The 13,939-nt window shown below is 42.7% G+C and overlaps 1 protein-coding gene across 2 annotated transcripts in view; it reads left to right on the top strand.

Annotated features, from left to right (window-relative positions):
- The window catches only part of MTUS1 (microtubule associated scaffold protein 1), a 221,233-nt gene that overhangs the window by 102,958 nt on the left and 104,336 nt on the right, over positions 1 to 13,939 (top strand). For both annotated transcript variants that reach the window (XM_088478757.1, XM_088478758.1), the window contains one exon: positions 6,609 to 6,707. In XM_088478757.1, the coding sequence (XP_088334883.1) occupies positions 6,609 to 6,707 (99 nt within the window). The remainder of the gene's footprint in view (positions 1 to 6,608; positions 6,708 to 13,939) is intronic.

Here is a 13,939-nt window from a genome sequence, read left to right as displayed (position 1 = left end):
ACGATTACAACATTGTAATCGTGCAGTCGTCTGTCTGTGATGTGCCCACACTGAACGTTCACTCGTTCAATGTAGGCACATCCATCATCCCCTGTACATGCTGAACCTGACGTGATCGTCAGGTTGACCAGCATGTACTGGCGATGATAGATGGCAAAAATAACCAGCGGGCACGCGCATTGCTGCTCGTTTTTTACGTTAAACTGCTCGATTTGCGGGCGATTGAGCGATAAAGGTCGTTGTCGCTCAATCGCTAGGTGTAATTGCCTAGTGGATGGACAGCATAACTCTTATGGACTACGGCATGACCATCTAGGATTAACTGCAAAAAATCGTTCTTATTTCAACTCTCTAAAATTGTAGAGTGTAACAAAACTAATGCAATCCCGTGTCACTGTGTGGTTGGCATGTTGCATAAAAACGAAGCTAATGAAATATGGAAAATCCGTTTGTCACCTGGAATCATCATCCTTAACAAGGGTAATATATCAGATAATCTCTCCTTCCACGGACCGTGTCATTCAAGCAATATAAACCAGTTTTCTCCCCACCCCCCTCCCAAACAAAATGCCTACAAAATTGTTGTACTGTTCAGATGACTAATTGCAGAGTAATATTTTGAGGATGTACAGTACATGGGTGTTACTGGTTTATCAATGATTTCCCACTTTTCATCACAATATACTAAGTGGGTAATTGCTGGCTCCCACACCCTAAAAAAGATAAAAGCTTCTTAAGTAGTTTTCAAATGTATTCTATTCAAATATTATTTTTTACCCTTTTGAAACTGGATATCAGAAATCAAAATTGTATAATTATCTGTGTATATCTAAAAACGAATCCAGCCCGTTTCTCTGAAGACAAGTTAAGCAAAAGTACATCAATAAATACAGCATCTCTGACAGAGATGTACGGGTCAGGAGGGGGTGACCGTGACCAGCCAGCACTGAAGGGTACACCCTGTGTGTTAGCAGGTTTGCTGATGTGAGCACGGTTAGTGAATTTTGGTGCAGCAGAGGTGACGTCCTCTGCAAATTTACTCTTTGGCAGGTTTGTTAAGGAACAAAGCTTTTGTCCACAGCAAGGCTTAGACGTTAATGCATCCATGATATAATTGGTAAGAACTGACCATAAGGTCCTAGATGTTTAAGCCTGATGGTGGTTGTTTAAATTGGTTAAATTTAATAGATTTTTGATAAATCTACAAATCAATTTTGGTCAGTCTATAAAAAGAAGGGGGGGGGGGGGGTAGGGTGAGGGTGCAGTTTTGTGTGTAAGTTTTAAATTAAATAGTAATACAGATGGGTCCTCATACATCTCGCCTCCATGCACGTTAAACAGCCCATCTAGTTGCGCATGCCGTGGCGTGATTTGGTAGCACAGAGCAGCTTTTGTGCGCCTTTTTACCTTCAAATGCATCTTATTTGTACAACAATGCGAATAGATAACACAAGCTGCTTCTGCTGATTATAATGATATGCAGCATGTCTATGTTCTTTGTGCGTCTGCGGGTGTATCTGCTTGCGAAACACTACGTTACAGTGTCAGCAACACTAACGTAGTGTTTCACCCGCAGAGGCACACAGAACATAAGCATGCTGCATATCATTATAATCAGCAGAAGCAGCTTGTGCTATCTATTCACACTGCAGTGCGAATAAGACACAATTGAAGGTAAAAAGTTGCACCAAAGCCGCTCTGTGCTACCAAGTCACACGGAGCTCCTGTGTTGTGTGGCGCGACTTGTAGCGCACGGAGGATAGATGTATGTGGGCACATCTGTAATTCCCTCTAATAACAATAGCTTCCTCCCCACAAAAGAGCAATGGATGAGGGCCAAAGCTGTAACTAGACTTTTTGGTGCCCTGGGTCAGAAAAAGCATAGACACCCCCCTTATTTTTTTTAAATAAGGACACGTGCACCTGAAAAATGGGCTTGTCCTCATGTGGAAGGGGCATGACAAATGTGATTTGTCCCATACGATGGTGAAGGGGTACCAATCGCTTTGTACCACTGTTATCCAGGTGTCACTGCCAAATACAGCATGAAACCAATGGCTGCAGTGATGATACACAATAATTATGCCGTATAACTAACCAGCACTAGATGTAGGAGAGTACTGGTGTAGCTGCTTCTGCAGCAGGATTTATCCATAAGAACAGCCGTACTCAAGCCTGCAGCCGGCAGTAGATCCCTGACTGAAGGTATAGAAAGAGCGATACTAGCAGTATATATGCTGCAATTATCAGCGGTGGGGGAGGTCCGTGTATGTACCCTGTACCCGCAGCTGAACGCACTGGCCTGTTGAATGCAAGGTTCCAACGAGCCCTGGCATCCAGAGAAAGCACATACTACAGTATGAAGCCTTCCCACATGACACACACAGAAACACACACGTTATTTATTAATAGTTTATATAGCGCAGCATATTCCGTTGTTCTTGGAAAGTGTGTGTGTAACATACATATGTGCAACACCTTTACTTTAAGTACCCTCCAAGAAAATGGCTTTGGATACCAATCCTCTTATACTACATTCATGCACTTCACTTGAGAGTTCCTTGTCAAACAGAAAATTGACAGGTGCCACCGAACAGCAACCCCTGCCCTGCGGTGCCCTGTGCCGTGACTGTATCCACCAATTCACTTGTGGTGGTACAGTGGGCCTGGGTTAATCGTAGACTATATCAATATTAACGCAAACGGATGGTGTCTTTTCTTCTGCACATACATCTGAGCATGTGTCCAGATTTTTTACATTTTTTTATTTTTTTTTGTTCATACAGGCGTAGATCATATTTAGAGACACAGTATCAGAAATGTAAGGGGCGTTCCTTGACAGTGATTGGGAGGTAACAGGGGTGGCTAAAAGGCTGCACAGAGATGTTGCGTCTTATGGGAGTGTCGTGCTGTCTCAGACTGATAAATTGTACCTGCCATAAGGCTGATGCTAGTTTCCAAAGGGGCACCAAGCAGTATTTTGGCGTCTATGGAGGCTGACAGTGGGCATGGGAAGCACGGATGTACTTCCCTTGCCATCATGCCCTGATCCCATAACTGAAACACGAACACCCATTTTAAAAAGAAAACGCCTTAAGAAAATTGTAAAACATGTTATTCTCTATATGTAATTGTCCTACCTGTCTTTGGACTTGTTGCTATTCATTCTTTCTTGCACCTGCTGCAGCAGTCAGAACCATCTTCTGAGACTGTTGCTGTATTCCAACACTGGCTGAGTCACACGAGGTGGGCAATTCTAGAGGGGGGGGGGTCATAAAGAGGAAAAAACTATAAATACAAATACAATCTATATTATAATGCAAAAGTGTGTGTATATAAAAGTGTGTATATAAATTCTCAAACCACCTTCTAGAGAAGGCAAAAGGGATCAAGTAGTAATAGTCAATTATGTATTCTGTCTACAGCCCCCATTTACCTTTTCTGTAAGATATTTGAGCTATATATTTTGATGTATAGCCTTTGTACTAACATTACTATTGAAATCATATTATATTGTTTTCATCTTACAATTTATTTTTTTTACTTTGCCTGGATTTCTGTCATTCCGTGTCTGTATGTGCCCCTCTATCTGTGTTCTAAATTGTTCCCACCCCCTATATCTGTAAGTTTTGAGCTAAGCCCCTCCCCATCTATAGTTTCTGTATTTTGCTACCCCCATCTCTGTGTTCTGTTTTGTGCTACCCCCCCATCTGTGTTCTGTTTTGTGCTACCCCCCATCTGTGTTCTGTTTTGTGCTACCCCCCATCTGTGTTCTGTTTTGTGCTATCCCCCATCTGTGTTCTGTTTTGTGCTACCCCCCATCTGTGTTCTGTTTTGTGCTACCCCCCATCTGTGTTCTGTTTTGTGCTACCCCCCATCTGTGTTCTGCTTTGTGCTACCCCCCATCTGTGTTCTGTTTTGTGCTACCCCCCATCTGTGTTCTGTTTTGTGCTACCCTCATCTCTGTGTTCTGTTTTGTGCTACCCTCATCTCTATGTTCTGTTTTGTGCTACCCCATCTCTATGTTCTGTTTTGTGCTACCCCCCATCTGTGTTCTGTTTTGTGCTACCCCCCATCTCTATGTTCTGTTTTGTGCTACCCCCCATCTCTATGTTCTGTTTTGTGCTACCCCCCATCTCTGTGTTCTGTTTTGTGCTACCCCCCATCTCTATGTTCTGTTTTGTGCTACCCCCATCTCTGTGTTCTGTTTTGTGCTACCCCCCATCTCTATGTTCTGTTTTGTGCTACCCCCCATCTCTATGTTCTGTTTTGTGCTACCCCCCATCTCTATGTTCTGTTTTGTGCTACCCCCCATTTCTATGTTCTGTTTTGTGCTGCCCTTCATTTGTATGTTCTGCATTATGCTCTCCCCTCTTCCTCATATGTATGTTCAGTAATGTACTCATGCCCTCCCCCATATGTATGCCCTTTATTATGCTCCACCCATCTGTATGTGCATTAATGCCCCCACCCCTTCCCTCATCTGCTCACTTCTATCTGTATGTCCATTATAATGGTCCCCCCATCTGTATTACTACTAATGTGCACCCCATACTTGCCAACTCTCCCTCATTGTCGGGGAGACTCCCTGAAATAGCAGCAATCTCCTTGAAGAGTCTAGTAATCTCCCTGATTGCACCTTACACCCAGGGCCGGCCCTAGCCCAAATTTTTTGGTAAGCGAGTAGGTTTTTTGGCGCCCCCCCTATGCAGTTCCCGCGGTAGTGGTCCCCCCTGTGCAGTGCCCCTTGTGCCCCCATTAGTAAGCTTATACAGTGCCCCCAGTAGTAGTCCCCCCTTGTAGTAGTCCCCCCCCATTGTTGTGCCCCCAGTGGAGGTTTCCCCCCCATGTAGTGCCCCCAGTAGTAGTCCCCCCCAGTAGTAATCCTCCCTTCAAGTGCCCCCAGTAGTAGCCCCCCTTCAAGTGCCCCCAGTAGTAGTGCCCCCAATAGTAATCCCCCCTTCAAGTGCCCCCAGTAGTAGTCCCCCCTTCAAGTGCCCCCAGTAGTAATCCCCCCTTCAAGTGCCCCAGTAGTAATCCTCCCTTATAGTGCCCCCTGTAATCCCCTTCAAGTTTCCCCAGTAGTAATCCCCCTTCAAGTACCCCCAGTAGTAATCCCCCCTTCAAGTACCCCCAGTAGTTATCCCCCCTTCAAGTACCCCCAGTAGTTATCCCCCCTTCAAGTACCCCCAGTAGTAATCCCCCCTTCAAGTACCCCCAGTAGTAATCCCCCCCTTCAAGTGCCCCCAGTAGTAAACCCCCCTTCAAGTGCCCCAGTAGTAATCCCCCCTTCAAGTGCCCCCAGTAGTAATCTCCCCTTGTAGCCCCCCCCAGTAGAGACACACGTTATAAAAAACAAAACAAAAAAAAAACACTTACCTGAACCCCCCGCTCCTGCTCCCGCCGCCGATATCCGCTACTCCCGACCATTCTCCAGGGCCGCTTTGCATTATGGGAGAGACGTCATCATGACGACGTCTCTCCCATTACCCACTGCTGGAGCCGGAAGATGGCTTCCGCAGTGGGAGCTACAGCAGCCGATGAGAGTCTGACAGACTCTCATCAGCTGCTGAAACAAACACACAGTTGCCGGCTCCGGCGGCTGTGTGTTTGGCACTGTGTAGCGCTGACCGAACTCCGTCTGGTCAGCGCTACACGCGCGGTGCAGACTGTGTCACAGAGACACAGTCTGCACCACTGAAATCTGCATGGTCGCGGCCGCGGCGCCCTTCACTACGTGGCGCCTTACGCGGCCGCGTACCATGCGTAACCATAGAACCGGCCCTGCTTACACCCATTATGAAGTTGTTATATAAAAAAAAAACAAAAAAAAAAAACACTGAGATATATACATTCATATAGGATAATTTGTATTTCCCTGCATTGGTTTAAGGCACAATGATCCTTATGGCTACATACATTTTCTGTAATATAGCAGTGTGTTTTCATCAACAAATAGATCTTACTGACTGCTTTTGGGCTCATTTACATGTGGATGTAAGTTGATTATATGACACGCCCCTCAGATGTAGTAGTACACGCCCACTTTACTGCCGCGCTCATAGTATAGCCTGTGTTGTGTCTACCTCTCCCATAGTAGAGCCTGTGATGTACCCCCCACCAACATCACCACATAGCAGAGCATTTTCTCTGTATTATCCTAATGATTCCTTTATAACGCCCTGGTTGTGAAGTGTTCTGTTCGGTTATACAATTTATTTTAAACTTGGTTTTTCATATCTGGAATAATATATATATATATATATATATATATATATATATATATATATATATATAGCACTGTTTTGCTGGAGAAAGTTGGCTAAATAGAAATACCAGTTTATGACAGAAAATACACAGTCTTAATACAGTCTGCATTTCAGCCATTCATTTATAGACTAAGCAAAGCAGAGGGATTGATACAAATGCATAGCTGAAAAGTACATTCAGAAAATAGGGAATGAGACAAAACATGCCATTAGTACCCAGGGGAGAGATAAATAATATTTTTTAATTAACACCTATAATATAAATGTGCATTGTGTTTTTTTTTTTTTTTAAACTAGCAGATTGTTTGTCCAACTTATTTTTTATTTTTTTTGTCAAAGGCACGAAGAAAAGCCCAATTCTAAACCAAGGTGTCGCAAAAACATCCGGTTCATCAGCACTTTTAACAAAACGAGTGGAACATAAAGTGGTTAATGGAGGTAAGAAAACTAGGAGACATATTTATTTATTACCAGTTATTTATATAGCGCACACATATTCCGCAGCGCTTTACAGAGAATATTTGGCCATTCACATCAGTCCTTGCCCCAGTGGAGCTTACAATCTATTTTCCCTACAACATGCTCACACACATACACACTAGGGTTAATTTTTGTTGGGACCCAATTAACCTATTTTTGGAGTGTGGGAGGAAACCGGAGTACCCGGAGGAAACCCACGCAAGCACAGGGAGAATATACAAACTCCACACAGTTTAGGGCCTCCTTGCCATCGTAGAACACAATGTTTTAATGGTATTTTCCCATGTACATATTTAATTTAATTTAATTTAATTTGTAGCACAGTTGCCTCGAGTACAGTTGATAATGGTAATCTACGATGAGGTTAAAACTCCAACATTATTTAATAAAAAAAAGTAAGTGCTGTTTCTTATTCTATAAAGCTTGATGGATTCAGAAGTTATTTAATTCGCTTTATTCTCCATAATCTTTCCTCTCTGTGTGGTTATAGCTGTGAGGAAGTATTGCTAAATTTTACAGTAGAGTTTCTAATTAAAATAAATACTTTATTTTGTCGTAATTTCTATATGAAGTAAAAATCAATGTTCCATTAATGTTCCTGACTGGTTGGTCCCAGAGGGATGATGCAGCTAGGTTAGGGCGTGTGAGATCATTGATACAGATGTGTCCTCATACACTAATGCTGCAGTCGCACCAAACCCTTCTTGGTGCTCCAGGTCCCGTTTTACTCAGTTTGTGCCGAGTGTCTTTCTGGCTTTGAAATGCTCGCTCACCTCAGGTGTCTCGCCGCATGGTATACTGAGGTGGGTGTACAGATGTGTACTCATAAAAGTATAAGGTTTTTTTTTGTTCTGTTTTTTTTTTTTTTTTAAAGTATATCAACATCTGCATGCTAGCTATATATGGAAATAAGTAATTAGTTTGCTTCTTATAAAATGTTTAACATTTTGAATAGCTCAACTAGTATATAAAATTGACAATATTATAGAAAATTACCAAAATATAGAATATTTTCTTATAGTATTATATGGATATTATAGTATTAATGGAACGTCTTGTGTAAAAAAAATTCATGTCATTTGGAGTTCCATATGAAACATCCCATAAGAATCAGGTGTGATGTAATTATTCTACAGTTGTCATGTTGACTTGCATCAGATCGACTTGAGTATGTCGATATCATTGAACAGTCGACATGCTTAGCATGTCAACAGTGACTGTCGACATTCATCATGTCTACATGGATTATATTTTGACATGAACTGTTGACAGTCACTGGTGGTCTAGTGGTGTCTTACCTTTTCTTGGTGGCAGGGGGGCGCCAGTGTAGTCTTTCGGGTTTTGGCGGTCACGTGCGGAGCAGTTCTGGCGGAGTTGTCTCAGCAGTGGCGTTCCAGTGAATCTTCGTTAGGGATCCTCTACATAAATATTTTGGGATGAGATTTGATTAAATAGTTAAAAACCGGACATATGAAAAAAGACCATTAGCCTTGACAGCTAAATGTGATGTTTTTTTTAATGTAATACATTGCATTGACTTTATGTGACCCTCAAGTCTATATTTACTATGTAACCTTGTGAGGTAATATCCATATATTTCTACCCTTAGTCTAACTTAAATATGAATGAAGTTCTCACCTAAATATGGATCCAGTGTAGGTGTAGATTGAGCAATCAGGGGGCCCATGTCTATCAAGGATGCACACTTGCATCCCCAAAATAAGATGTAGCGCTGGTCACAATCCTGACTCCGGAATGCCGGTTAGGCTAGGGGAAGGGGGCGATAGGGTTAGGCACCCCCCAGGGAGGGTTAGGTTTTGGGTGTGGGGAGGGGGGGTTAGGTGTAGGCACTAACGAGGGTTGGGGGGGAGAGGGGAGGGTTAGCTGTACTTACCTCCGCTGTCGGGATTTCCTCCCTTCAGCCAGCTGCTGTCGGGATTTGAACCAGCAGCTATACAGCTGCCGGCAATACAATCCCATTCCCACCAAAATGGTGTGGCCATGCACCCTGGCCTCCCAGTGAATTGGGTTTAGAAGTGGAGATGTTGCCCATAGCAACCATCAGATTCTAGCTCACAGGTTCTCATACTATTATATTGTTTTGCTATCACCTAAGTCTAGTACTTCATATGTGCAATAAACCAAGGAAAAAACTGAAGTAAATCCTGTAACTTTGTTGTAGTTTATCTTTTAGAAAATGTTTAGGAATTGCACTATGGCTTATGACTCAAAATAGAGGATTCATTTTACCTTTTTTCTTTTAACACCTAATGTTACCGTTTGTCTATCTGTGCAAGTAGGCAGGCATTACGTTATAGGGCCATTAAGCTCGTATGAGCAGGGCCCTCTACCCTCATGTGCTTCTCCCTACTTTAGTTTCAACTAGGGCACCTAACACTTGGTTGCTTATGCTCTGTTGCTTATCTGGGTGTTATGGTCGCTAATGTAGCAATATATATTATCCATGTCCTGGTCATGTATTGTATTGTATTCTGTAAGTCGCTTGTCTGCAACTTGGTTATGTGCTTTGTAAGTTGCTGCAGAACCCTTGTGGCGCCATATAAAGAAATGATAATAATAATAATGAATGAGAATATATATATATATATATATATATATATATATATATAATATGTATATATATATATATATAATATGTATATGTATGTGTGTGTATTATATAACATTTTTGTAGTACAGTACATCTCAATGTGCTATGGTTTATGCTCCTAGACTTGTAGTCTTTTACTCCTGTGCTGGTAGATGTGTCCTCACTATTGCTGCAGTTTCTCCAAACAGCCCTTCTTGGCGCGCCAGGTGCCGTGCGGTGTGGTATAAAAGATTGACAATATAAAGGTCGCCAGACAATAGGTTGTCACCAAATTGTCAACATGTTTGTTTTTATTTAAGTTTAGCCCTCACCTTTGTGTCTAACTGTGACCCTCCCCTTACTGCCTAACCGTCCCCTCCGGCAGCCTAACCCTCCCCCAAGTGCCTAGCCCTAACCTTTAAAATGTTGAAAAACCATCTGTGTCGACTTTTTTGCACTGTCGTCATTCTATCCAGATACCATCTGTGTGTATACTTATTAATTTGATATGCGACACTTGTATATCTGTGTGCGACTGAATAAGTGCAGTCTCGTGAAGGGGTTTGTCGCATCACAGTTTGACTAAGATGCTTTTTCGGTCGAGAAAGATGCTCTGCACAAGCAGTCGCACTAAACCCTGACTGATTTCTCGTGCCAGACTTCTCGCGCCGCATGGCATATTTAGTCTAGGTGTATGAGGACACATCTGTCACTTTTTTATTTTGACAAATAAAGGCAGCTGTTCAAGCCTCCACATTTATACTTAAAAGCCAAAGACACAGCGGAGTCACATTATTATGACCACCAGCTAATAGCCAGAGTAACTGCCATATGCAGCACGGACAGCAGCTAGACGGGCTCAGTAAGGTGATGGTAGGTTGGCACAGGTATCTGGAGCCATGCTGACTGCAGTGCATCCCACAGCTACTGGAGGGTGCATGGTGGAGTATCCATAGAGCGAATACAGTGATTAAGGTGGTCCCACAGATGCTCAATTGGGTTGAAGTCCGGGGAATTAGTGGGTCAGGGAAGTACTTGGAATTCTTGGTCATGCTCGTCCAACCACTGTCAGACATTTCTAGCCATGTGACCTGTTGCATTGTATTGCTGGAAGATCCCATCCGCCTCAGGGAAGACAATCCGCATGTATGGGTGTACATGCTCTACAAGGATGGAATCATAACCAAATCGGTTAAGAGTGCCTTCCACATGGATGAGTCGGCCCAGCGAATGCCATGAAAATATTCTCCAGACCATAACACTGCCACCACCAGCTTGTGTTCTTCCAGCATTGGTTGCAGGGTGTTTGTTCTCACCTGACACTCCAATGTCCATCCGTTCGATGAAGCCGAAAATATGAGTCATCGGAGATTGAAACCCTTCGCCAATCAGTGGAGGTCCAATTCCGATACAGGCGTGAAAATTGAAGCCTTTCCCACCGATGCACTTTCGTTAGCATAGGTGCAGTGACCATCCATTTGCTTCGGAGCCCCATATGCAGCAGGGTTCGCTGAACTGTCATTTTAGACACACGTCTGGCGGCCCCCAGGTTCAAGTTGACGGAGCGCTGCTTCACTGTAGTGTGTCGGTTGGCCCTCACGCACTTTCATAGCCGATGTTCACCTCTCAAATCAATGGCACGTGGTGCTCCACAGTTTCCACGTCTGTTCGCAATGGTGCCATTTGTCCAGTCACGATACACCTTCACCACAGGAGCATGCGAATAGTTCACAAACTGCGCTGTTTCAGAAATACTTCCACCCTTGGCCCGAAAGCCAATAATCATCCCTTTTTGCAACTATGATAAATAGCCCCTTTTACCTATGATAGCAACGAGTGATGTGTGCAGACGGCTTATCGCACACCTTATATACCCACTTCAGCCAGCGCACGGCACACGCTGGCGACTTCAAATGTACGAGGTGGTCATAATAATGTGACTCGACTGTGTATATGGCCCCGTTTAACAATGATACATAACTCCTTTAGCATTCGCTAAAAGGGTTATGCCATTCTTTCAATATTTTACAAACAGTAGTAATCGAATATTACCACGGTTTGTCATCTTTAGATGGCGAGAGCAATGCTGTCCCCATTAACCAGCAATGGGGTCCTGGCAGCAGCAGCCTTTCCGGCTTCAGTGAAGCCTTCCAGGCCCTGCGAGTCACCACCAGGTTAAACAGTCATGCACAGCATGACCATTGCGCTTGACATTGAAGCACGTCTCTGGCAGCAATAGGCTGCCAGTAGCTGAGAGGGGGACGTCGCTGGACTTCGCCGGCGAGATAAGTAATGCTGAATACCAGTGGCATATTTGTTTATATCACTGCGATAGTATAAGAAATATGCTGCTGGTATTTAGATCCGTAGTTTTCAGGGAAAAATGTGGTATGCTTAATATATCATTAAATTCAATAAAGTTCCCTTATACACACATGGATTGTACAAGTATAGGGGAATAGGGGATGAGTTGAATTATGGTGCAATAAAGCTGTCAGCTCAATCCTATTCCTTAAATTCCTGCCCAATCAGGTTGAAAACATAACCTACAATCACATAATATCAGGAAAGGATCAAAGGCGATACAGATATATAAATAGTTCAGAGTAAAAATAAAACAAATGAATCAAGCCAAGATAGTCCAACATCACATCGTTTGCAATATCCCAAAGGCTGTTGCCATAAGTCCTTCCTCTCATGAACGGTAACTCCAAGGCATCCATAAGGATATGCAAAATAAACAAAAAAGTGGTAAACAAATATGAGGTACTGATAGACTTAAAATAAATCCCCTTGTGGATCTGGAAAGGGAAAAGTGGTGATGATACTCTTATAATCCAGAGGGTAGAATGGAAGAAAGAGCCTCGCCACCGCTAGAGTATTCAATACAAACGTACCGAAAACTCATTTAGAAAGTGGGTAGAAAATGTAATTTTTTTATACAACTGTTTCTTTACTTGATATATATTTCATCCTGTGTCACTCAAGAAGGACTAATGATGGGGCGTACCAAACTCGCATAACTACAGGTTGGGATACGCACATCAAGGTTTCTTTATACTTGATCACAACTTGCATAAATCCCATGTAGTCAACAATAAAATCAATAATACTTTATTCCAAGTAGATTAAAATTGTGAGAACCATCAAAAATATTCTCAATAAAAAATATTTTATGAATATTGACAACAGAGTCCAAAGTAGATGATCGATGGTATGAAAAAATAGGATGATAAAATGCAATAGCCTTAGTTAAGAGGTAAAGGTCCGGACTAATACCTGCATCCAAAAAAGCTGCTTACCTCTAAACAAAGTCTGGGTCTCTGATTGTCCTTATAAGTGCCCACAAGTCTCTGCACCAAAGCCATTTCGATCCACAGTGGATCTTTTTCAAGGTGTAATAAGAGAGTGGGCTTATGGGATATTTATCCCCCCTATCGGAAGTGATGTCACACCGCAATGATTACAAAGCATCCTCTAGGACCCCATACTTCCAGCAGGCTTCCTCCAATCACCACTGCCGCCCAATTCCACACCCCCAACTGTCTCTCTGGGAGGCTTCCTGCATAATTTAGTTTAGTATGATAGTTATAATCCCTTTTTAATGACTGTAACTCTGCTTATAGCAAATGCTTTTAAATGGAGGGATTGGTCTCTGGCAAAGGAGTAGTCTCCTTGTTTTGGCTTACTTCCACTGCTGGGCTGCCCCCTGAAAGATGCAGCCTCTGTTGAGTAAGCTGTGTAAGTGTATTTATATCATCTATTTCTGTGGAAGCCTTGTATAATATTGACACTACTATATGTAGATGTGAAAGCAGAGCCATACAAGAAAAGGCTTGGGCTGAATTTAAACCAGGAAGTGACATAACAGATGCTCAGAATGTTGTGGATAGTCTTTCAGTCTTTCATAATGGCACAATGGTATTATGACATTAGTAACAAGCTTAGCTAGTCATTGAGGCTTATTAGCCTTGTATTGGCTAATAATGGTAGATATTGGCCAGTTTTGGCATATGTTGACAGAAGAGGACGCAAGGTAGTGGCCAGCTGACTGGCGCAATGGCGTACCTTTTCCAATTCTGCTGCTGTAAGTATGATTTTATATTACTAAAAGTTTTGATCATCTTATGTTCTCTGAGACTGTTTACAGTACTTACATTTTGGTACCCATATCACTTGTGTATAATCTTTTTTGAAGGTCGTCTATAAACGCATAAATTGGAGCAGACTTATCACTCGAAATTATAGCCCTTATTTTCCTGCACACCCCTATTGCGGTGCAAGGTAAAGAGGGGCAAAGGTGCGGTCTTAACGTGACTCTGTTACAAGTGTTCTGATGCCATTACAATGGCACATCGTTCATAATTGAATCGGTCCCATTGTGTTAACATTCTGCATAGGTGTTAAACTATTTAACCTGTACTTGAGATATTTCAGCATAGTCAATTGTGGTTTTCACATTTGAATATTTGTGACCAGGTTCTGTGTAAGCCATCTTGGTATGCTTGGTGAAACCGTCCTCTAAAAGACTTAACACTGGTCTATGACGCTACTATCAGAGCACTTGGGAGCCTTTATGCGCTCATCCAAGCAAGCGGTG

This window comes from Taudactylus pleione, unplaced genomic scaffold (genome assembly GCF_031769625.1).
Source record: "Taudactylus pleione unplaced genomic scaffold, aTauple2 ptg000218l, whole genome shotgun sequence".
NCBI lineage: Eukaryota > Metazoa > Chordata > Amphibia > Anura > Myobatrachidae > Taudactylus > Taudactylus pleione.
This window is presented reverse-complemented; position numbering and strand designations above follow the sequence as displayed.